The 25760-nt window shown below is 41.9% G+C and overlaps 2 protein-coding genes across 2 annotated transcripts; both read right to left on the bottom strand.

Annotated features, from left to right (window-relative positions):
- Positions 1-7775: 7775 nt before the first annotated feature.
- LOC113012150 (glutathione-specific gamma-glutamylcyclotransferase 1-like) lies at positions 7776-9817 on the bottom strand. The gene is made up of 3 exons (XM_026152170.1): positions 9389-9817; positions 9185-9220; positions 7776-8539 (listed from the first exon to the last, which is right to left on the bottom strand). The coding sequence occupies exons 1-3, from the start codon at positions 9557-9559 to the stop codon at positions 8123-8125; spliced, it is 624 nt and encodes a 207-aa protein (XP_026007955.1). The 5' UTR covers positions 9560-9817; the 3' UTR covers positions 7776-8122.
- A 2287-nt stretch (positions 9818-12104) lies between these two features.
- LOC113012533 (delta-like protein 4) lies at positions 12105-17346 on the bottom strand. The gene is made up of 11 exons (XM_026152800.1): positions 16919-17346; positions 16587-16838; positions 16074-16131; positions 15240-15503; positions 14396-14456; positions 14045-14175; positions 13742-13911; positions 13261-13480; positions 12427-13168; positions 12230-12338; positions 12105-12128 (listed from the first exon to the last, which is right to left on the bottom strand). Exons 1-11 carry the CDS (start codon positions 16970-16972, stop codon positions 12123-12125), a joined length of 2067 nt encoding a protein of 688 aa, XP_026008585.1. The 5' UTR covers positions 16973-17346; the 3' UTR covers positions 12105-12122.
- Between the last annotated feature and the right edge of the window lie 8414 nt (positions 17347-25760).

The raw sequence follows: 25760 nt of genomic DNA, 5'->3' as shown, positions 1-25760 counted from the left end.
AAAGCAGATATGCCAGACAATCATAAAAACTAACATGCTAAGTTAAGGAGGTACATTTTTGACATAACTTACTCTATTGCTTCAGCATATTAGTATAAAAAACACAACCTCGAGGTCTCTGTCCAGAAGAGCGAAGCTTGAGGAACTCACACGTACCAGCTCAAGGGAGTGAAAGGAAGATTTCGTCCTGATGTTGTTGACACCATCTCAAAACTTTCAACTTTTTATTAGCGCTAGACAAAAATGACGAAGGAAGTCTGTGCCAGGCACTGTTCATATAGTAGGAGTGACCTTCCAGTTTATAAATGAGTTTCAGACCTGGACTTGTTTTTAGTAGTGCAGGGATAGTAGGGAGCTGGGTTAGTGTGATGATACCGCTTCAGTTTTTTTGCGGCCCTCTTCTCAGTGAATCTCAAATTCTCGCACCTTATGCTCACCACACAAAGTGATTCACGTTGAGACTTGTGTGGATTTCGTCTGTTCTGCACATGACCCTTGCTTGTATTCTTGCCTTGTTGCCAGTTATTGAGATGCACTGTGGTATCAGTGCATTTTCAGTTAATCTGGATTGACATTGTAGCCATTTGGATCTGAGCCAGCTTATGGTAAGTCATCCTGCCCCAATTTTTAAGTAAAGCTTAATGATTTTGGGGGCTTTTGTTAGCCAGCAAGAACCCATGCCAATTTAGTTACCTCTGCTCCATTAAATCCTTGCTGGGGTCCAGAAGCAGCAGACTAATCCCACTTTACCCTCCAGAGAGCATCGTAAGGGGTCTGTCCTCTGCCCTCAGTGAAAAAAGAGCTGCTCTCCCATGAACCTGTTCAAAAACTAAAAAAAATATTTATTTGTCTGCACCATGGGAATGTGGATTATTAACACACATTTAAAAGCCCTGAAAAATGTTTTCTAAATCATCCTCTATGCAAAGTGGCTTTAGGACAAGTTGATGAATTTCTGTAGATATCGATTGATCTTCTTTCTGCAACACGTTCTCACTCCCAAAGCGTAACATTTTACGCTAGGTGACAAATCGTCAACATATTACGCTTTCGGCTACCCACCACGTTCCTAAATGACGACCTCGGAAAAAAGAGGACATGAGAACCGTCTGGACTCCGTCTACACATGTTCGCTCTTTTTCTTCAAATCGCTTCGAAACACGCTATTTAACATCATTATAGTCCTGGTTAAGATCAGGAATAAGGTTATGGTTAGGGCTGGAACGTCCATTACCGCGGGAGCGTCATTGCACTGGATTCCAGCCATAACCCGCCGCGTACCATAAGAACGCCGAAGGTCTCCTTTCGCGTTCCTCAGGAACGCTGCGGGACGAGACAAAACGTCGACATGTTACGCCTGCTGGGACTTTACATGAGTCACAACTGAGCAATATTAAAACTATGAGAAGATTTTGTTGTCTGAATTAAAAATAAGAATTAGATCACTCTAAGAAGGATAAATAATAGCTTTCTTTTATGTTGATTCACATGCATTTACTAATCAATATTTATGGATGTTATATCGATATTTGCAGAGAAACGTTTAGTTTAAACTAGCTCATGTGCAGCCTGGCAGTTACACATTTACTAGCTTTGTAGATATGAATGAAAAAAAATATTGAATGAAGTTCTAAAAATCAGTCAGCTAATGCTGATATTTCCACACAGTGGACTCCATGGTATAGTTTTGAAATTCCTCGGAACTTAGTTGAGAATACTGATACTGAACTTACATTTATGCAGTACGTATAAAGGTACGGCCAGCAGGTGACCTGGCTCCGTAACAAAAATATAAGCTGAGCTAATATATGTTTTTCCTAAAGTACAAATGTGGGTTTACACAGGTTTCTGATTTTTTTAAAGATGCTGGTATATATTCTAGTTTTCACACACTTCCACGAGAGAAGGATGAAGAACGGATCAGATCTGAACAAACCTCAGATTCACAGGTGTGTTTTAGCGTCACCATGATGAACCATACATGTCCATGTTCAACATACTGCAGGGAAGCCCCCAGCTGCCTGTGAATGGGCACATTCACATGATCATCCTCACACTGTGAACATGTAATAAAACTCGCAGGTTGACTAAATTTGCAGAAACTCGTGTGAGGAACATTGTGAACATTTGCAGTAGTTCGGTTACTTTGTTTTGCCATTTTGTAGTTATCTTTACCTGCAAACAAAATGTTTTCTGGCAGACTCTCTCAGACACTTGTTAGGAAAAGTTTCCAGCTGCTACACAATGCAAATACAAAACCAGCTGCTGGATATTCCCATGTATTTTTTATGGTTACGTCACATAGCTGACAGCTTTAATCTGGATTGTTGACTGCTCTCATTTATAGAAATGGAAAACCTGAACCTTTTAGTTTCCAGGTGAGTCACTGATGGCATCATCTCAGTCTTACTTTTGCCATAATATTCAGGAACCCTGTTGTCAGAAAGGCCTGCAAATCACAATAATTCATTTATGAAATTGATAACAACATCAACAGAGGTTTCACCCTTTGGCCTTTGGAAGCATCTGTGCTTTCTCCTTATTTTAGTTTCAACTGGCTCCGCATCAATCCACACAGCATATGTTCTCCCAAGGCCTGATTACAATCTCTTCAAACAGGAAGCTCTGCTGTAATTGGCTGACTAACATGAGAACATGAACTTTCCAAATGGACACAACATCACAGACAAACACAGAGTATCATTTGTGGATTTCACTTCTAAGATTACACACTTAAATATCATGTCAAATATCACAGCAAAGTGAGTGAAATGCTCGCACTATCATATGAACTACACAGTTGGCTTTTATTAAACAGCGCTAAATAAGTCCCTTATAAATCCATGAGTACCTAACTCGTAGAGTTCTGCCCCAGCCCCCTGAAACCCTGAATGGATTTATTGGAAGATAATGGGTGGATGGTTGGTTGGGTTTAAAGATAGTATTCCCTCTAGAAAACTTCAGACCAGCATTTTTGGTTAAGCACAGTCTTTCAGATTAAAGACAAAGTTACAGTGACCCTGCAGCTGCTTGATTATTAACTGCTGTCCTGTAAAATAGCACTGATATGGAACCTCTGTGAGTGTGTGGGAAACAGAGCAGCCTTTCCTGTTCTTTGAGAGAAAACACTCAAGAGAAAAATGGCCGGAAACCTCCAGGGCCTTTTGATTCACTCTGAGAAATCAAGTCAAGCTACCTGAGAGCTTGGAGACCTCGTAGTGTCTGAAATGAGCCAGTAGATGAACATATTTCATCAATTAAAATATTTCTAACATTTTGAGTTATTTTCCAGTGTTAGAAAATCAGCACTGCTCAGTGTTAGTCTTTGTTAATCTTCAAAACTGACTAGGTTACTTTTAAACATATAACACTGTCAAAAGTGTTCATTTAACACTCAACAGTGTTGTATTTAACACTCAGAGGTGTGGACCCATATAGACACTCTCCAGTGTTAATTTCACACTGGAGATTTTGCTGTGTGGGTGAACTTTGTTTTTGGTTTTCTTGTTTGTTTGTTTTGCTTTCCAGTGTTACGATGCAGTGACCAGATGCCAAACCTGCTACAAAATGTTCCAACCAAAAAATTCCGATGACTCAGGCGTTGTTTATGTAGTATTTGTCTGTAAGAGTACACCCTATAATCAATTTGTTCCTTCAAAACCAATTCTGTTCTTTGTTGTCAATGCCAAGTACCACACTCCACCGATACTTTTTTGGTGTGATGTGTGTCAGGGACAGTACATTCTGGGTGTGACTGACTGAAGCTGCCCAGAGCATCTGCCAGTTCATAAAGACTGTTTTATTTGGAGTAAGAGCTCGATCGAGCCACATTAGAGCACTGATAATTTACGACTGCCTCCAGCAGCTCTCATTATAGCTACAACAATAAAGATAGGACATTCAATAACTGCTCCCTGCCACACTCTTTGCCAAAGAGTAGAGGAAATATGAAAAGTTGTATTCACGGTGTCACTCAGAACAGAGTGCAAACATCTGTGACATTTCTTTCTTTTTCATTTCCTCAGTAATTACTCAAGAGCAGCTGTGCTGTGTGTGTTCATTGCTCGTTATTAGGATGGCAAATAGACTGGCCCTGCTACCACTGGCATCCCGATTCATGATTATACATCACACAAAGCAGCGTAGAGTAATTTTAACAGTTATTGTGGTGTTTTGGATTTAAAGTCAGATTGCGTACATTTAGAAACTCTCACCTCAGTGCACAACACCCCTCGGCCAGACCAGTGACACCGCGGTGAGTTTGGGTGTAAATGAGATTAGGGAAATGAAATTAAGTGGTGCAAAAGTGACGTTCCTCAGGGATCGAGGCAGCAGGTCCCCGTTCCTGCTCTGTGCAGATTGAATTAAGAGATCCAGCCCACATGAGTCATGTTCTGCTTTGACGAGAAGAAACACTTTTCATGCAAACTGCTAGTGATAATGAATGAGTTGTGTTGATTGCCGCACAATGATGGATGAATACCAACTGTGATCTTTCTCTTCTGCCACATGTAACCAGATCAGACGCAGCTCAGGCCCAAACCAGAAGTCAGATTTACGCTTTTGATCTGAGTAACCTGAAAGCTTTATATTTCGTATAATGCACTTACTACGTGAAGTACGAGCTTCTGCGTCTATTAGACGATTGAAACATTATTTGTGTCTTATTAATAGATGGTCTTCCTGTTTCGATGAAGTTGCCTTCCCAATCAAAAAAACACTCAGGTCCTCTCATAGAGGGGTGAGGTGACCCTCAGGAGACAGAGCTGACCATCCAGTGTAAGAGGGCAAGGGCTCTAAAGTGGATGGACTCCATTAGCGGCCTAATCACTTTCTCTTTAACATATTTCCAAGATGACCATCAGCCATTGACTGACCAAACCAAGGTCAAGAGTTCAGATTGAGTACACATTAGCATGCAGGTGGAGGCTCCAAACACAAGAAACAGTGTTTTTTAGGGACGTGACAACTGTTCTGTGTAGTGGTGGATAGAACAGCTTGAACATGCTGAGCACATGACCTCAGTCTCTTTGTGTTATTGTCAATGTTCTTTACAACTAGGGCTCTTTTTTAACAACATAATTTCCTAAAATTGTGGTTCACAATGCACATGGAGCACAAAATATGCACTTTACTTTTTAATTTACTTATTAAAAGAAAAAGCTTCATAGAACCAATTCTGTGGGCTTAAATAGCAATGCAATTAAGAGTAAAAAAAGAATGCAAAATGTCAGACATATGGAGATGTTTGCACATATGTTGGTGAAGAATTACCTCCTAAGAATATTGATCCCAGGTCTCACATTTCCTCTGCACTTTGCCAAACACTGGTATGGTAAAGAGGTTTTATTGACTGACTTATCTTTATTGTTATAGCCACAGTAAGCGGTAAATCATGCAGTCATCTGCTTTGAATGCTATCAGTCCATTAAATGTTATCTGTTACCAGTCGTCGTAGCTCCCATAATTATACTTTAGATTGAGCACACAGCGTGTGATTGCCGATGATTCGTGTGACTCAGGCTGTCTTGAGTTTTTGTAATTAAATGCATGGAAAAACTGATCAGGTGGTGTACAGCCCAGCGTTAGACCAAAGCCTGTAATAGACCTCAGATCCATGTCAGTGTCATTATTTCCTTAGCTTAACTGTGAAAACAACCCTCCTACAACATACTACAATAACTACTTTTCCCAAGTAGTTTTGATGCTTAAACCTAACCAAGCACAAAAATGAATAAAAACTCAAGAATGAAAGAACTTTATGATAAAGGCCTGCTGTGCCAGCTGGAGAAGGATGCACCCAACAGGTATTAGTGTCTTCAAATCCTAACATGGCAAGAAGTAGAGGTGCAGCCTTACTTATACGTTGAAGAATAGACTGGAAGAAGAATAAAATCTCATCAAAAAAAGAAGAAACTGAATGCTGTGCAAACAGAAACTCTCGATTCATTTAGCGTCTCTTTCTTTAGTAAACTCATGAATAGTAAAAATTAAAAGCATGTTGGGCGTGGACTGAAGGGAAACGAGTACTCATATTTTCTGAGTCATCACGGTCATCTGACATTTTTGTCATGAACAGCTTGTACCAGGACTGCACAGTACCAGGTTTCTGTGTACCACATGTGACCACATGGGGTGTAGAAAACCACTAACAAACACATGACTCTGTCTTGTTTATCTGGATAATCTCATTAGTTTTAATGAAAACGCCACGTCTCAGACAACACTGATAGCTCGCTTCACTTTACTGTTTTACTGTTTTTCTGCAAACAGTATCTTATTGGGTCACTGTATGGTCAACCCCGGCTTATCATTTGGGTGATGCTCTTTCAGGTACTATCGTTGTACCTTGGACAGTGGTTTGTACCTAACAGAGACCAGCGCTGAATCTCGAGGAACACTTTTGTTCTTTAATGTAATGCTGGAAAAATTAAGCATAGTAACAACAATAGAAAGTGCATGCTGGGCGCAGGGGTAATCACTTAGAAACAGAAACAAAGAAACCAAAGAATCAGACCAAGCTCGGTGAGAATAAATGGCACACAAAGATTTGGACCCAGAACTTCATCCCGTGTGACCGTAATAAGACAGATACAGAATCAGATATGTCAGAATACACTAAATATGTTCATTTATAAGTTGAAGACTTATTCATTATTATTATTTGTACCTAATCTCCTTTTCTGTAGGACTAAATTCTGACTAGCAGCTGACATGACACCTTAAAAGTCTTGAACAAACTGTGAAAATATGCAGCCTTTACTGCTTTGTTATGTACCTTTTTTGGCACTTGGAAAACATAATTTACGGTTCAGTAATTCGTCCGAGGGAGAGCTTGCACTTGTATTGACAGAAATGTACTTTCACTGAAACCTTTATCTCTGAGAACAGAGTTATGTAATGAGTTCTACAGATTTTTCTACCTGAGAGGATATTCTGTCTGTTTTACATGTTTTGTGCATGTGAGATCTCTTTGCTCTGCTGTTTTCATGGCTCTAAACCTTTGACCTAGTTTGGGACTGAGTTCTAGGAAAGCAGAGCAGTGCGACAGAACTGTGGCTTGTTTATCCATGGAAGGAGCCCAGACAGGGAAAGAAACCCTATCTGCACCCCACCTGCCCGCAGAGCCCCTAGCGCTCCCTCTATACTGTAAGGACTGTGGGTCCTCTATAATAGCTTATGTGCACTCTGGTAAACAGATTATTCCCAACGCCAACACCACTGAACATTGCACCATGTTTATCAGTATTTTGCTATTTTTCACCGTCAGTTTTCTTTACGACGGTTAAAAGACTTTATGAGGTTTTACAAAATGAGATGCTAATGCATTTTGTGTGTTTGAGGAATGCCTTGAATTAAAAAATGACCCTTTAAAGCTGGACCAACCACTGTGCTTGGAACAATTTAAGAGGCATAAACCTGGGAGCAGCAAGGAAAATAGTTTTAAAGCATTCTATAAGTCACAAGAATCTGCATAGAGAGGCTTTGAAGTTTCTTACATCCAATTTAATATAAATTCACAAAAGAGTGTCTTAAAGATTCTTGGCCCATGCTTTTAACAGCTCTCTGAGGAAAACTAAGCACTTTCATAATGCCAGAGGTGGCTTTCTTTGGCGATATGATGTGGGAATATGAATCAGGAGGGTCTGTATGCACGGACAAAATATAAGAGATGTATATGAGACTAGATAAACAGGGAAGGAAATCCCGAACACAATTTTCTCATACAGATTTGTATGTTTTTATTCAAAAACTTTATTTTAAAAAAATGTGCATTAACATTTCATAATATTAACAAGGTTACAATATCATAACATATCATAAAAATGTCAGACCTTCTCTGTGGATAGTGTGGAATCTTAAAAACATGACGTGCTGATTTTTGTGTGCAATATGAAATACAATGAGAGTCGCCTGCATATTAAAGTGAACAGTTGAAAAATGAGATGAGATGAGAATGTCATAGATTTCCGAGTGACATGAGATAGTTTTCTCCCTTTTAGTTGAAACCAAATAAAGTATTTCCTTTTAAAGCACCATTTACCCTTGAAATATTTACCAAGACTTCATTTGTTTTTCCACTAAAATGAAAATTCTTTTCATAAAAAGCGGAGTTTACTCTTTATATAACTTCCAGCAGCAGGGATTTCCTGTCGTTGGATCTGAGCTCTCTGCAGTTGCTGAAAATGTTCAAAACAGCTGTCTCGATAGAGAAAAGGTGCTCATCCTCCACCTCCGGACAGTGGTGCCTCATAAATTCTGCAAGGCGGACCAGGTACTCAATGTTGTGGCCGGTGTTGCCTCTGCAGATGGCAATCTGGGCGGCAATCTCCCCGTCCGAGGCCGGCCCGAGGTAGATGGGGTTGTCAGGTGTGGCGATGTAAACAAGGGACAACACTGAACCGTGACCGTCTTTAGGAATGAATTCCACCATCTCTGTTATGTACCCGCCCTGGACAACCTCTCTCATGTTTAAATACTGAAGAGACGCTTCGACCTGGCACTCAGTCACTTCATAGGCCACGCCCCACGTGCAAGCCTGCAGAGTACAAACAGGTGGAGGTTGACACACTTGCAACACTTGCAAGACTTGACTTTGTGAACATATTCAGAGAGAAAAACCTAAAAATAAAACTACAGTGTTTTGGTTTGTCAAACAACATTGATTGAGCCTATAGGATGTTATTTAAAGTCCAGTTTTTACTTGACCCAGTGCCAGAATTTAATAGAAATTAGAACATTAAACAGTAGAACAAACAGTAGACAACCAGTAAATAATGGGTTTAACATTTTCCCTGTTTATCACGCCACAGTTACAGTTTATTGCAACACATCACACAAAAACTCATAATCAGAAAGGTGGAAAGTTTAAAATAGGAAAGTTGTTCTTTTAGTGTGATTGGCCGGTTAGCTAATTATTTTCTGAGCAGAGTTATTACTTGTTATTTGTTTTTATTTGTCACTTGTATTGCAATACATCTGAGAAGACCAGTGACTCACAGTCAGACATTCCAGTCTGAGTAAACAACACAGCCTCATCGGGCTTGTTGTGCTGACATTTAAAAAAAAAAGAAGAAGAAGATATTTTTAAGATATTTTAGTTTTAGTTTTGCTTTTTAAGGGTTATAGAATTTCTGAATCCACTGCTTTACTTACACATTCAATATTTAAGTGGTTCACTCACCTCCTCATCTGCTATTAGTGTGACAACTCTGGCTGGCTGTAGAGAGCAAAAACACCGACAGTAAGAACTCAACAACCAACAAGAAAATGCTTCATACTTCACAACAACATACTGTAGCCTACATCTAAAAATGCACGAGCGAACTCCTAAAGGATCAGAATCAGCAGGAAATACTTGTGTTCCAGGTGTGGCTGCAAATCTCACCTTTTCCTTGTCCCCTCGATGAAAGTCATCTCCGTGCCAGAACCGTCTCTTGTATCCTCTAATGTACCCTATTTTTCTTCTCTTGTGTTCAAAATCGGGTTTCCACACTAGGGAGCCATAGCCAAATATCCACAGGCTGCTCTTTTCCTTTATAATGTCCTGAGGTTTCATTGTAGGCACTTAACTTCGTTTGGGAAGAGAAAAAACAAAAGTCCACATGTAGCTGCTCGATGTTATTTCCAGTCTTCTACGACCTCATAGAGTCTCATACATCAGGCTGCTCCTATATATAGATATATAGATAAATAAAGCGCTGAAAGGAGGAACCATCTTTCACGTCACAATGATCATTACATCAGTAATTAGTCAGTGTCATCAAAATGCAAATACTGTCCATTCCTCCTTAGTATACCGACGTGCACACATGTGTATTTGTTGATCAAAGTACGTCAGAGAGACACGACCTTGGCCAATTAAATAGAAGGGGCGGGGCTCTTTTGTGGCGACGCCTCGCCTAAGTTTTGAGTCGTTGCGCATGAGAACACGCAAGCACCCGGGGCAGGGAAATAAGAAGAATAAGCAGATATATTTTAAAGAAAAGAAGAAAGAAACTGTCTTTGTTTCTAACGTTTTAATCTTTATGAGCACTTTCAATATACAGCATAGGGTCAAACTCATAGTGCAGAGGTAATCACATTACCTATAAATAGCCGGGACTGTTATATCTGTGCTCTCTTAAGCTCATTAGGTGTCTGTGTTCTCTATAGACGAGCTTAACACCGCAGTGGCTGATAACTGAGATCAGTTTGTCCTCTGTAAGTCGGTGAGGATGATATTTGATGGGTTAAGAAAGGAGAGAACTACTTTCTTGTTACTTCACATAAAACCTACTGCCACCAGGTGGTTGTGAAAGACATGGCTCTTTACTTGAGAGAAACATCAGCCTGGTGCTTTGATATTGGCTGAAGGCTGGGTTAAGTAAGTAAAGTGTTAGATCTCCAAAGAGAGGGTGCAATTGTTATTAGTCCCTGTGTGCATCATGGAGCCTTGGCTGCGGGGCCCTTTGTTTGCTGTGATCATGCGCCATTAGTTCGAGGACATATAGATTTTCTCCGCGCACTAGTTTTGCTGTGTTTCTCACACCTTTCACCTTTCAGTCAGCTACAAGAATCAATTATTGATCATTATAGACGCAGATATCAAGAGATGCAGCAGTTCCAAGATCCATTTAAGCAGAAAAGACAACAAGGACTCTTTATTATGACATACAGACTTTTAAATATATATATATATATATATATATATATATATATATATATATATATATATATATATATATATATATATATATATATATATATATATATATATATATATACATATATATGTTTGAGTATTTTCTTACATTTCCTGCCAATTACAATGCTGCCCACTGAATGATTGCTAGCACAATGATTTCATATCACGCAGACACAGATCTCACATAGTATCATCAGAAGAAGCTACCAGGCCAAATATTACTGCATCTATAGACAATGACGTCACTTTCACACCAGGCGACACAAATAAAGCTTCTAGATGATTCCAACATTTAATTTAGGATCTCTATTCGACCAGATGGACACTCAACCGACGAAGACCGACAAACAAACAGTGTACCAGATATGTAGTTCTTGTTTCTTTTCATAGCAAAAATAATAACAATACAATAAAAACACCAAAACAAAAACACTTTAAAAATATATTCACCTTTGCGAGGCATCAACTTAAAAACAGATGTACAAGTCATACTTCTAATCTCAACATATAAATATACACTATATACAAAATAATCTTATAAAACATAGAAAGAGAAAAATCAGTGCTTCATATACTTAAATTACTAATGAAATACTAATCTTACAAAATAACATTATTGATTCAGTAATTTCCATTAAAGGCGTTCTCGGTACGATAGTCACAACATGTATTTCTTTGTCTTGATTTAAGGGGGATTTTGCATAAAGTAAAACAAGGCCTTATTATGAGTTTTCCCTGCACGGCGCTTTAGCATATTGCATCATTTGATCTTTCACACAAAGAAATCAAGATAAGCAGGGCACAACAATTCCCTTTAAAAAAGGGGGTATAAGGCTTTGTGATCAAGGCTGAATACATTCTTTATAAAACGGATTGAATTTTCAAACGATAATCCTAAACATCTCTCAAAAATGAACCGTTTTCAGTAGTTTTCTTTTTTTCAGTCCCTTTTTCTTTTCTTCTTTAGCACAATGCTGGTTTTTGTTTGCATAGCGCGTCGCAGGTCAGATGAAATGGAAAAAAAGCCGGCTCCATCCACATTCCCGTTGGCGGTGAGTTGATTTGTTTGATTGCCGATTACTGCAATAAGATGGAAAGCGTCCATCGGGATAGCCCGCTTCTTCCACTCAGCATGCGGGCACACGCATCTTGGCCCGTTGCCCTCGGAGGAACTTGAACAGAGCGGACGAGGTTGCGAGAGCAAGCCTGATTGGCTCATTATTTCCCTTTTTAAAAAAAAAAAGAAATCCCAGTCTTTACATTCGCACATAGATTAGTAGCTTTACTTCTATTGCATTCAGAGAGCACACAAGCTCTATCCAGTTATCAAGTTTTCAAGAGCAGCAACTTGCGTTTAAATAAATCCCAGTCTTTCCACACTTGTAAACAGTCCACAAGAAATCCAATGTTGACGATGAATAATATATTCAATTTATTATACCTGAAAGAGACAGAGTCCAAACATTTAGTGACAATCACAGCAACACGTGCAAGATCTAAATGACCAGTTATTAAAGGGCTGGAACAAGTAAATAGATTTACCTCAGTTGCAATGATGCATTCATTTTTCTCTTCTGCTATTACAAAGACAGACTGGTACATTGAATCTCCAGAAGAACTTATTGTAGATATTCTACACTCTGGTCTCTCACTGTAAAGACACAACATGTCAGGCACACGGCACAAAAACAGTGCATGGTGGTATAAGTCAACATATGCATCTCTTCTCATCCACCTACCTGTACATTCTACTTAAATGTTTCGTGTCTTCTATTGACTTTTCACAGTTTTCATCTTTGTCCACAAGGGACAGTTCATCCTTGTACCTCGCGGAGGGTTTATAGTCCAGGTGGTAGTGGTTGATGCATTTGTGATTAGACTTTTCCCTGGGACAGTCCACCTCCAATTCAAACTTTTTATTGGTGTTCTTGAGCTCTAGAGTAGAGATGAGGTTCTCCTTCTGAAGGTCAACCTTGGAGAGGTTGTTCATGGTGTCCGAGTCCTGCTCCTTATCCTTCTGCTTCTTGATGTGCCCCATCACTGCCACTGCCATGCACAAAAGCAACAGAGCAGCCACTACGCCCACACCCAAAACGATGGCTACCAACTTTTGCTTCTCACTGGACTCCCAGCTTATTGTGGGGCTGGGGGTGTTGGCTTGATGCTCACTGTTGAACTGGCACTGAGGGCCGCTGTAATGGGCCGGGCAGATGCAGGTGGACTGGCCTTTGGCTCCTGTGGTGCAAGTCCCTCCATTGAGGCAGGGTTGAGAAGCACAGTAGTCTGTGGGCTTGTCGCAGTGGCGGCCTGTATACCCTAGGGGACAGGTGCAGGTGTAGTCGTTGATGCGATCTATGCAGGTGGAGCCGTTTGCGCAGGGGTTTGCGGCACACTCGTCGACATTGATCTCGCAGCGCGGTCCCGTGAAACCTGAGCGACAGCTGCACACTCGGAGGTTACCGCGGACCACGCAGTGTCCACCTGTGCAAAAAACACCATCATTATTGATTACTGCTGATGTAGAAATACAGCACCATACATGCTTTTGCAGTGATGTGTGTCTGGTCTCTTACCATTGGTGCATTGCAGTGAGGTACATTTGTCCACTTTCTTCTCACAGTTAAGTCCAGTGTATCCTGGTGGACACTCGCATGTGTAACTACGGCCATTATCTTTCTCTTGGCATGTGCCACCTTGGAAGCATGGTTTGTCTGCACAAGTGAGCACCCTGTGTTCACAGTGTTGTCCTTCGAATCCCTGCGGACACTCACACCTATACCCATCCTCAGAGTCCTGCAGGAGAAAAGATATAAGGTTTTTTTTTAAAAAACCCTCCGTGTCAGACGTTTTTTATCACATCCTGTTCACGACTGCCCCAACAAACCCCATTATCCTTAGACCAAATTCTATTTACAGTACATCGTCTGTGAACTGGGTCACCCACTGACTTGACAATCGATAGCATCCTCCTGGACAAGCAGATAGACGGAGGCAAAAACAAAAACAGGAAAGCCTGTGTTGTGGGAAAGGAGAGAGAGAGACTTCCGGACTCACCAGGCAGCGACCTCCGTTGTGGCAGGTCTGCCTGTCACATTCCCTGACCTCCGAGTCGCAGTTAACCCCGGTGAAGCCTGGCAGGCAGGTGCAGGTGTAGCTGCCCTGGCCTGTGTTCAAGCACGTGGCCCCGTTTGCGCAGGGTTTATGGTGGGTGCAGTAGTTCAGGTCTGTAAACAAACAGGAGAAAACGTGATTACTGGAACCAAAAGGAGGGATTGCATCAAATGAGCCAGACATTTTCTGCTTTTTGCATTATCCTTTGAGACAAAGACGTCTGGAGTCGCTTTCTAATTCACTCACCTTGGTCACAGAAGATGCCCCCCCAGCCTTCTTTGCAATTGCACTGCCAAGCCTCTTTACAGGTACCGTGTTTACAGGACGGGTGGATTTTACACACATCACAAAAGAGACCCTGCCAGCCCTGTCTGCATCTGTTCACACAAAATATAATAGCTGGATCACACACAAATCAACTTTCATCTGCTCACTCACATACAAGAGCTACAACAAGCCTGACAAAAGGGGAACAATAGTGAAAAAAGGTCCCCTTGTGCTTTGAATACTTTATATTTCTCATGACAAGGGTTGACTTTTATTTACCCTTTTCGTTGGCTAATTGTGGAGGGACACCAAACCAAAGTGAATACTCACTTGCACTCTCCAGGTAATGTGCAGTTTCCGTTCCTTTCATTGCAGCCTTCAAGACAGATTGCTGAGAGAGAGGGGGGGGGGGGGGGGGGGGATAATTTAGTGTTATTAACTTATTAGGCAATTATTAAAACAGTATTTATTTATTTTACTCGCTGGTGTATCAATAAAAACGATTTCCTGTTGAGTGTCGCGAGGCACACTGACTTTGCATGATTTTTAATTTTTCATTAATTTATTTTTTGCACTGTTGGTTAGAGCGGAGCAGATGTTTGCTCTAAAAAAAAAGAAATAAAAGGGGGGGGGGGGGGGAGCAGGACAGCTGCCCCATTGTTACGGGCGCACTGTTCGAGCCCCGTGTGCAGCTGCCGCCCCACACCGCCTCCACAATAGGGCCTGCAATTTAGTGGCGCGTGGCGGGCGATAATGCCGCGATTAACCCCGACGCGTGCTGCCGAGCGACCACCGCCCTGGATTAAATCTCACGCGCCCAGAAAGAAAGCAGCATCAAGTTAGTTGTCGTCAGATTTCACCTGAACCTCACTTGTGCGCAAATTGTGCCCTGCTTCCTCGCGTCCCACGCACACCTGTGATCATGTGGCTTAACAGGTCATTTAATATGGGCCAAATGAAGTCAAGAAAAAGAAAAATTGGAAGGATTGAGAGAAAAACAAATGTACAGAACCTCCCTTATCTTCCTTTGTAACTACCTAATATAAAGCTGTTAATGGCCTGTGTTTTTTGCTCCATTTAGGACTAATGCGCAAGCAGCCTTCCTGAAATCTGACTCATGACCTTTTATACAAACAAAGAAAAGTGCCCATATGGTGTCTTCACTCTTGCTTACGTTCTTGGCAGTATTCTCCCCTCCATCCCGGCAGACAGGCTTCTTCCCCATCAGGCTTGCAGGTGAAGTGGCCAAAACGGTCGTCTCTTGGAGCGCATCTTTTGGAACAAGTGGCCCCGTAGTAATTTTCATTGCAGATGAACCGGTATGAGTAACGTAGCTCCGTCTGCCTCCCGCTGAGCACATCCTTGGACCACTCACGCCCTATTCCCAACTGCCTTTGGATGGTAAAATAACTAATCAAGAATTCGGGGTTGGTGGTATCTGTGAATAAAACAGAAAAAAACATTTAATCCTACTTAGGCCACAAACTGGCTCACATGAGAGACTGTTTAAAATTTAGGCTGCTCTATGACGTTAACACATCTAACAATTATAAATTTTAACACGATACACAATTTAAGAGGCATACTTAAAAGGCCTCCTCAAATTCCCCTTGCCGTCACTTCTCGCCATTACGCGCTGCGTTCACAGAGATTAAAAAGAAAAGAAAAAAGGAAAAAAAAAGGTGTAAAATCCAGGAAAAGCCTGTCATGGGACTTTTGGCAAGGGTTCAAATTCTCATTTAAGCGATGTACACTTTCCCATGCCTGCCAAAAATAAATCAAGGGAAGTACGATTGTGTTTGGCGAGATTTGATTGCAAAGGATTGTCGTGTGACTCATGACATCCTAACAAACACGAACCCATGACGCTGAAACACCAGATGCGTTTGCCAGCACTTCATACGTTCATCACGTTTCTGATAAAAGCGGACTTTTCAGTAACAAGTAAAGCAAGTTACACCCACAATGCCTCCCTCTAGTGGCGAAAACCCAATAAACATCTCCTCACCTCCGGGCTGCTCCGCTGCAGGAGAATTCCAGGCTTCAATAACTAAGGAGAAAGCACCCTGTGGGGACAAATGAGGGAAACAATGGTCACAAAACAACCTGAAGATCTCATATCTTTAGCTTTGTTTGGATGAAACGGGGTTTGGGGCACAACACTTTACTTATATATAAAAGAAAGCAGTTGCACTTAATTCAAATGATCCCGGCAACAGATATAGGGACTGGATTGTGTCCTACATGAGTTCACATAGTTGAACGCAGACTCAGTTTTAGGCAAAGGATAAAACAAGTCCTCTGACCCTTAAGCGTAGTTTAAATGGCACAAAAACGTTGCATTTAATTGGTGTGACAAAAGCTAAGTACTATATGCAAAATACATTTCAGAGTGTTGTTTGGTAGAAGCATTTTTCAGCACTTATCAGCTGTGAAGAGCGCATTTTTAAACGTGTAGATTTGGTTTGGTTTCTGCGTAAAAGCGTCAGACGAGTGCGCCCGACAGGACAGGTGCTCTTACCGGCCAGGTGAAGTTGAGCGGCAGGCGTAGCCTGGCGTCCGGCCGGATGCTGAAGGAGTCGGTGCCCAGAATAGGTGTGCTGGCGTTGGCAAATATGCAGTTTCCAGGAGACACCTCCTTCTGGAAATTCTTCAAACAAACCTTGAAATAAGTCCTGCAGCCACTCATGCCGCAGCTAAGCCCATTTGCCAGCAAACCTTTCGTGTTCTGAAAATGATTCAGCTCTATCTCGAACACACCCGTTCCGAAAACCTAGAAGGAAATGAAGAGTGAGCACAGAAAAATACATTTTTCCCAAAATATAAACGCAAAGATTTAAAAAACAAAAATACCTGAGTAGATACTGTAATAACTATTGCGAGGACAGATGTGAACCAAACGGCCATCCTTTAGTTTTATGTGCGTATCCTTAAAAAACAGTTTGTCCTCCCACAAAAAGACACTCCTATTCCAAAAATGCAGTGATGATAAAATAAAGTGATCAGAATAAATAGAATCCTTTTCTTTTCCTCCAAAGCCTGTAGGACAAGATCCAGCTCCACAATCAGTATCCAGAAGAAGAAGTTGGGAAAACACCGAGTTATCCGTGTGCTTGAGGTTAGACAAATATCAGTAACGTCAATATCCACAAGTGACTCATTCTGCGGTCTTTATGTTGCCCATCCATCGTGCCGGTTAGTTGTTGTTTGAGTTTGCTGTGCTGATGTGAGCCTTGTTTTGCCAACAGTGATGCGGGCATGTGGCGGAGCATCAGCGCATAGTGACTCCCAGTGAAGGATGCTTGACGTCCCTCCTCAGTTTTTATACGCCGTTACAGACAATGTCAGTGGGTAAACACCGCCCACTCCCCTCTCCACTTTTTTTTTTTTTTGGTGTGTGTGTGTTTCTCTTTCTCTCTCACACATGGAGTGTCATTAACATGTATAATGATTTTTAGAGGAGTTTGTTGCTTAAAATAAGCGATTTTCTGTGCTTTCATACGCTGTTTATGCGTAAACTAAAATTCAATAGTAGGTTGTTGGGGGTTTTTTCTGGGGGGGGGGGGAGGGGGGTTTCATAGTGTTAATATAGATGAAGCTTTCAGGCATCCAGAATTTCTAGATTCACTGTTGCTGTCTTCAGGGGTCACTGCTTGTGTCTCTTTCTTTTCCCCTGTGTTTATTTTAGAAGATGGAGCAGGAGACAGCCCTCCCCAAAATGGATTTAAATGTTAAACACGTGGTGTCACTCATAAATCAGATGAGGAACCCACGATTTTTGAGACCAAGACCCTCATATAAAGTAAAATATTAAGTCCATTTCTATAAATGGGCAGTTATCATGTGAAACGCTTATGTGTGGACAAACACAAAGCTGAGATTGTCCTCTAGCTGAGCACTGTTTGTTGAACTAACATCCACATGGCAGCTGAAAAACAGTCTTCTTCTTTCAAGTGTGTGCATAATTGTTCCAAGAGGGAAAAGAAAAATGAACTCAAAGCAGTATATGAAGGCGGCAGAGCAAATAAATTCACACGCCATATGCAATTTTATCTCATGAAAACTCACGCTGAGCGCAGGCATTGTTACCTTTATCACCCCTGCAGCAGGCCAACTTGTCTGGGAGGATTTACAGTGAGGGAACAGGATTTAGTAACCGTTCCCTGGCCATGAAGGTGTGTGGCTGAACGGCTCTCCTGCAGAGATGACATCATCTTTAACCCCCCCCACCTTTGACTTATAGGTTTGAGGTTCCACTTTTGGGCAGAGACAATGGACTATTGAGTTTGGAGGAGTGTGAGTAATAGACCCAGACATCTCATACTTCTCCTGTATTGAAGCATTTGGCGTTCCCACCATTGACTGAATCACACAGATCCTGCAGTGGTGCATCAGTGCAGCCTCGTACAGTGCCTGCTTTCAACCATGCACTCTTGCTCTGCTTTGTGTCAAAAAGGACCCGAATTTGCTTATCTACAGGGCATCTCGCTGGTATATATGGCTTCCACAGAGCCTCATCAATCTCTTAAGACATGTGTAATGGTGTGCCTGCCTTCCCTTCATACACATCAAAACACCCGTACACTTTAATATTTGATGGAGTCTGGCTAAGGTTTCTCAAGCGCAGCTCAGGTTTCAATTCCTTGTAAAGTAATTGGACTGTGCTAAACACGCAGCGATGCTTGGATTGGAACGTCTTGGTGCAACGCAAGTGAAAACGCTGGCTTGGTTGAAATACGGGGAAGTGCCTTTGGGGTGATGCACTCACCAGACTTTGTTAATATTTACAAATTGTGATTTTATCACTGTCGTTATATTATTATTGTTACTATTATCTAAATGGGGAGAAACCCTGACCTCGATTAATACGGACATTTTAGTCCTTAGCTCTATGAGTTATTTACTCCTGGCCAATGCAAACAATAGGATAACAGAGTCTTTTCTGCTGTGCTGCTCTAGAATAAACACAACCATGGAAACAGACATCGGCCCACCGCAGTTTCATCTGCGGCCTTGCCTGGGACATCATTTTTCTTTGTGACAGTATTTTGTAAAGCCGACTCGTGATTGTTCTATGTATATATTTAGCTGGCATCCATGGAAAATGAAGAGATATGAAAGCGGCTGCTGACTCATTTTGGACTTATTGGCAAGCTGCTATTGGTGAGAAACTGCTTGATGCAATTATTTAGATCATCGGAAGTCTCAATTATTTATTCATTTTGTCCCAGGAAACCTTGCTCATACGTTATAGGTTTTAAGAGGCCGGCCATCCAATCAGGTGTGCACTGTTTGTACGTTTATAGAGCAGGTTTGCTTGTTTGTTTGTTTTTATTAAATACGTGTGAGGATATGAGTCGGAGCATGCTTACTCAAAAGTATGCGACCACTGTCAATACACTGTTGTACTTGTTATTTACAAAACACATCGAGCCTATTGTGTCCCTCATGAAGTTAACAGAGATCAAAGACTTTCTTAAATTAATTTTTCATTCGCTAAATGTCACTAAGTATTTACTGTAAATTTGCACTGGACAATGAACCTTATACCTAAGTGAAAATCCACTTGACTGATATGAAAACATTAAGCTCAGTGGGGTCATGTGTCAGTTTTAGATCCAGTTGGAAGCATTTTTTTTCTTTTCATTACATTATTTTGTCTCATTATACCACAGTCTTGGCCATTGTTCCAGTAGTATCAACAATCTAGTAAAGTGCAGTAGAAAGTTACAAAGCTAACAGATGGCCCCCTTTTAGTTCAGATATCTGGCCTGTTTAATGCGCAGCAGTTTAACACTTCTTTACAGCACATTTGATCTCTATGCCCCAATCTGTCTGGCCAATCAATGGGGCTTTTGATGTGCGCTGCCAGTGGATCTGAGGCTTCTAAGCATGCCGCGCTGGGAGGAGAAATCACCTGCTGTTGCAATTAGAAAAACAAGGGGTGGTTCCATTCTCTCACAGCACCATCCACAGCCTAAGCAGCTCTTATTTTTACGCTAAACATACAGAAAATACCCCCTTAAGGATACAAACCCAAATTGTTCAAACGTTACTGTAAGTCTGGGAGACTTAAAAAAAATTTCTAGATAGATTTTATGTGCTTACGCCAAAGATTAAATGCTTCTAGCTGTAGAGAAGAAAGCATGATTGTGCATGTCTAGCATGATGAAATATAAATCAGCGTGATTTATGTGACACTTTTGGACCTGAGAGTCATTACTGATCAGCTTCTGCATATGTTTGCAAGTTTTTGAACATATGGCCTAAATTACCATGTTAAATATTGCTCTGCATGTCTGTTTTTACTCAGTTTAAACCTTCAGCTTTAATTTAAAGCTCCTGACATTGTGGTTGCCGGTTTAATAAGAGCCCGAGGGGCTGTTGTGGAACTTTCCAGCTACCATCTTCGAAGCTGTTGACAAAACAAAACCATCCCCCACACTTGCACCACAACAATCAACACTATGTGGTCACTGGCACCATGTCGTGAACCATGGAGGTGTCAATAAAGGTTTTTGCTTTGCTGAAAAGATGTCTGTTAGCTAAAAGGCATCCTGCATGCCTTCAGTGTATGATTTATGACTCAGGGCCACGCCTTTTCAACAGGTTCCGCTCAGTTTGAAGCGCTTAAAATGGACCAGATCATGTGTGTAACAGCTGTCTGTGTGCTAGTATGCCCCCCCAAAAAACGGCATAGCACACTCCGCTCTCCCACCATGAGGGTCTGTGATTATTCCAACCACCCCCTCAATGTTCAGTATTGATCTCAACAGAACAGCTCCGCCTTTGACACGTGCAGAGATGCTGGATAATCACCGCATCTGTCAATGTGAGCTTAGCAGTGTCACATCCTGCTGCATTTTTAGCAGATGCATTTCCCTTCTGCCGCTGTATTTTTTAACCATTGTCCTCAAACAGACAATAAATATGAAAAGGACACGGCATGAAAGCCAAACATGTTTTTGTGTCCAGGCAGTTGTTGCATGATTGCCAGTGCAAGGATAGTTGTTTGCGTGGAAGAAGCTACTGTAGCCTTGAGGAAATCCTCCTTTCCCAAAGTCAAAGCATAATTGCTTTACGCAAGCCAAAACCGCACAGCAGGAAGAGGAAAGAGATAAATGGATGTGAGGGAAGAACGTGCTGGTGTGAAGAGGGTTGTTAAAACCACAAGAGCGAGCCAATCGGGGACACCAGACAGAGTATGAATTGGTGTCCCACAATTCACACACTAACCTCATTATTATTGGGTAGGCGAGAACAGGTGCATTAACCTTAATGTTCTGTGCAGTACAAGCTTTTTAATGGTTCTTATTAAACACATTTCACTGAAGTTACTGTGCTTTGAGAATCGGGAAACTGCCATCAAAGTAATTGGCAATATTAATCTTCAAAGATGCAAGAGTTTTGGCCTCAGTGTCACCGTAGGGGAAATTCTCAGTAATCACTGAACACCATCAGCGTGATTAGCGTCTGGTAATTTCACCTTGGCATGCCACGCTGTTAGATGCTGTGATCTTGTGTGATAAGGGTCTGTGGTTCTGGTTTAATTATCAAGAGACTTAATGATTTCTTATCTGCTGTTCTTCCTCCACTTCCTGAGTGGGCAAGGGGGGGGGCACATGACCTCTAAAGTACACTACACTTTATTATTGTTTATTTATATAGACGGACCTAGGAATATTTTAGGAGGGTCCGTTGTTTTTTCCTTTGACGATTTGAAGTTCCTAGTTGTCCTTTTCCTTTTCGGTGTATGTATGAATAGTTTCCTACCTTTGCTTTCAATTTCACAAACACAGATTCCTGGGAATTTGTCCCGCTGGAAGTTACACGTGGGAGAGTTATGTTTGTGTGCAATGCACTGAGATGAGTGGCTTATTAGGCGAAAGGCTCAGGTAGTGCGAGGCCTCGCTGTGCTCTCTGGTCCTACCAGAAACTATCAGCGGCCGTCAGAGTGAAATGTGACCTTCTGTTTGGATTCTGTTTAATGAGTTGAACTGAAGTTGACCTCATCACACACGCACACACACAGACCCATCTCCACTCTGCAGGACAAACAACAGATGCAAACCCTTTTGTATAAAGTGATTGTTATCCACGTCAACTTAAGGCTTGGCTGTGATATTAACAGTAGTGCAGCGCACAGATTGCACATGTATACATTTGCACGTCCAGTTTGTGTTCCTGTGGACAGCGAATTAGTGGGCGCTATGCCATGTTTGACATGATTTAGGCCCACTTCTATGCTTACCCAGCCTCAAAACGTGACAGCAGGGGCTTAGAGGGTGCTTGAGTCTGAGCACAGTGGTCAGAAGTCTGTGCGGAGCCTGTTTGTCCAGTAAAGGCTCACTGAGGTTGAATCCTTGCAGATGAGCCCGTGTAGAAGGGCTTCATGTTTACAGTGATGAATATGTTCTCACAGTGTCTTACTAATGGGCTTCAGCAGTGATACACCACTGGGCCTCTGTTCTGATGTCAGGCCTGTTGCGCGAGAGGCTCCCTCGCTGCCAGGCCCTAATAGCTATGGGCTGTTGTTCCAACTTGACCCCACGAGTCCCAAGTTGCCTCCTTTGATTTGCCTCTTACAAGCAATTTTCATATCGCTGTTCAATATCTGACATGTCTCAAGATCTCTATTCCTTCCAGACCATATTCATACAAAAGATGTCATACTTTTAATATAACCTAATTTTAAAAATGCATCGCTCTGCTTTCATTGCATTTTAAAGAAGTAATTTCTCCCTTATGTGGGACCCCCCACCCCCCCCCCCATGCAAATCCAGAGGGTAAAAATAATGATTCCTCACTGTCATTTTGTGGCATAGTAACGGATTGATGCATTTGTAAAATACACAAATATGGATTTGCAATGTTATTGTTTCTGGTAGATTTAGATGAATAATTTACTGTACTGTGCAAATTAATCTTTCTACACAGAGTTTGTGTTCTCATACACTCCACAATGATTTAGTAGCGAGGGTGATAAATGACACTGATAGCATATGTGTAGACTTAGCACATTAGGGCTGTAATTTATTTATCTTGCTGCCCAGCGCTGTTGGAGTGGAATTCTGAACATGTAGCACACATTTCTTGTAAATGGGGTGCCTCTACCAATGTTATGGTGAGTAAAATGCATCAATTCTATTTTTCAAAGTGACCAAAAAGGAAAGATCTTTTATAACATATAAGATTGTATCTGTCTGCAACTTGCATTGGTGTGTTTGCTTTAATGTAATGAATGAATATTATATATATTGTCGGAGCAGATAAGTCTACCCTCAATCCATCTATTAATTATCTACTGCTTATCAGGGTCCAGGGCAGCAGCCTACACAGAGGTAGCCAGACCTCGTATACCTCCACCACCTCTAGTTGCTTCACCTCTGAGGATCTAAAAGCAATCACAGACACATATGAAGATGAACTTTGATTGTAACCCAACTGAGTCTTTCAAGTGTCTGATCAGATGCTGGCTTGATGTTAGCCTGTCAGATCAGACGTATATGGGCTTATATGTGCATTTGTGTAGCTTATTTGAAGAACCAAATCAAAAATGCATTGTTCGAGTTGGTGTGCTGGACCATTAAGAGTTGAATGCATGGTGTCCTTTAAAGTTTTACATCCTCAGCAAACAGGTATTAAGATTTAATGAGATCTTTGATCTTTGAGATCTTTTCTCTGGTCGTAGAGGTAAGAAGTGTCCACTGGTTACTTTGTGTCACCCACACTGCTAACAACCATTACCCTTCGCCCTCCACCTCCCGCCCTCTCACCCTCACCCCATCCTCGGCCTTACCCCAAGCCTGGGAGCGGAATTCTGGGAACATTTTTCCATGTGAAATGCCGAGGTCCAGTCAAGGGGTGTGACGCCAGTGCATTGTTCCAGCAGCAAAAAAGGAACCGCTTGTGATGAGGCCAATTCCTGTTGGTCCCAAAAAAACAGGCACTTTCTCACACTGACTTCCTTCCTCATTGGACAGCACAAAACAATCCCAGACCAACCAGCAAAGTGAAAAAGAAAGAAAAAGAACAACAGTGGAGGTAAGCTTTTGTGGAGAAGTATTTTCACCCTGTGCAGGTTTTGTGGCTGGAGCTGGAAACGCACGACTGTCTTGTCAATCTCCAAAATTCACCTGTCTGTCCCATTGAAAGGCGAACGTCCTTTATCTGCAGACACAGACCCCCCCACAAAACAAGCTTACATTATGTAATCCCAGTGGCAAACAGCCGGTGTCTTATCTTTACTGCGTGTGTGATTGCAATCACTTCAGTGAAACCTCTGTGCTTCTGCTATTTACTGTCCCGCAATGTTTACGTTTAGCAGGCAGTAACTGTGGCTGAATTGTGATTCGACCTGAAACTCAGTAAAACTTTGCAGCCGATTGAGAAAACACAAAAAGGAATGGCGATCGAGTGAGAAGGGCAGTGGGGCTCTACTGATTGAGCGAGCAGGACTCAGGAAGCACCTGCCTGCGCAGAGAGCTGAGCATTTATCTGACCCTGCTCAGATCAGGTGGTTTCCTTGTTTACGTTATCTCCGCGCAGCTCCCTGTGGCCCAGCCCCTATTGGCTGCCCCGAGCCACTCCTTTTTCCACCGCATTCATTGATCTTGAGAGGGCTTGCCACTTCCTCGTTTCTCCTTTTCCCACCAGCAGCAATGAAACTCACCCTTCACCACCCTGGAGCTTGTTGGCAAAAAGACAAACTAGTTTAATAAGCTAAAAACTCGTCAGAGCTCCTGCCTGACCTCTCACCTCTGTCCTCGCAACACAAACATGGCAGCCTTGAAGACTGCTTTCCTTTTCCTCTTCTTGCTTATACTTGGGCACAGTGAAAACAACTATACTCATCAATTAGCCTGACTGATAACCCTGATCCTGCTGTCCTCCACGTCCCCTGTATTGCTCAACCTTAACCCAGCTGGAAAGATTTAAAGACCGATCTGCCTCGGGGGTCGGGGCTTTACATGTTTCATCCACTGGGTTTCTGGTGGTTCATTATTCCAGGAATTCTGTTGAGACAGTGCTCTTCCTCTCTTGATGAAAACATGGCAGCTTTTTTAATAGTAAAGTAATTGAGCTGTACTGCCTGCTCAATGTTTCCTTTTTCCCTTGTTGATATAATTATGGTTAAATTGCTGCTTGGCATTCATAATAATGACTGCAGGTGGGCTAGACACAGGTGCTGTGTGTAATTACAGTGCACATGAGATCCAGAATTGATTATCTGGACTAAATACATATAATCAACCTCAGCAGATGTGCATCTAAACTGTTTTATCAAATGCTTATTGTCACCAGGAGGAAAGTCCGAGCATTGTGTGCATGTGTGTGTGAGATTGGGAGACACTGGCAGTGAAAACAGTCTCTTGTGTGGCTGTGTGTATGTAATACCCACCCACACGTGGCCACAGATCCCAGCTTGGTGCTCCTACTACCCTGTTGGAGTATTTGTTCTGGCAAGGTTTTAGCTGATTGTCACAGTTAGCCATAGCACAGTGAAAGACGCTATGCTAATGCTAACCTTTAACCCCTGTCATACTATTCTTGTAACTAGAAAGAAAAGACATGCGTTCAATATGAGGATGTTCATTTTTAGTGGTTAGCCTGAAGCGAACCTTCACACTGCTGACATTTACCTACATGGTAAGCACCCCCCTCTCTCTGCAGTCCTCCACATGGCCTTTCATAG

This window comes from Astatotilapia calliptera, chromosome 19 (assembly GCF_900246225.1).
Source record: "Astatotilapia calliptera chromosome 19, fAstCal1.2, whole genome shotgun sequence".
Lineage (NCBI taxonomy): Eukaryota > Metazoa > Chordata > Actinopteri > Cichliformes > Cichlidae > Astatotilapia > Astatotilapia calliptera.
This window is presented reverse-complemented; position numbering and strand designations above follow the sequence as displayed.

What these genes read in the sequence shown, in the direction of transcription:
- LOC113012150 (XM_026152170.1), bottom strand. Translation starts at nt 9,559, where the DNA reads ATGAAACCTCAGGACATTATAAAGGAAAAGAGCAGCCTGTGGATATTT. An exon ending in ATCGAGGGGACAAGGAAAAG is followed by an intron (nt 9,221 to 9,388) that starts GTGAGATTTGCA and finishes TGCTCTCTACAG; the next exon opens with CCAGCCAGAGTTGTCACACT. An exon ending in CACTAATAGCAGATGAGGAG is followed by an intron (nt 8,540 to 9,184) that starts GTGAGTGAACCA and finishes TGTACTCTGCAG; the next exon opens with GCTTGCACGTGGGGCGTGGC.
- LOC113012533 (XM_026152800.1), bottom strand. Translation starts at nt 16,972, where the DNA reads ATGGCCGTTTGGTTCACATCTGTCCTCGCAATAGTTATTACAGTATCT. An exon ending in CTCACTGCAATGCACCAATG is followed by an intron (nt 13,169 to 13,260) that starts GTAAGAGACCAG and finishes TTTTTTGCACAG; the next exon opens with GTGGACACTGCGTGGTCCGC. An exon ending in CATTTAAGTAGAATGTACAG is followed by an intron (nt 12,339 to 12,426) that starts GTAGGTGGATGA and finishes GTGTCTTTACAG; the next exon opens with TGAGAGACCAGAGTGTAGAA.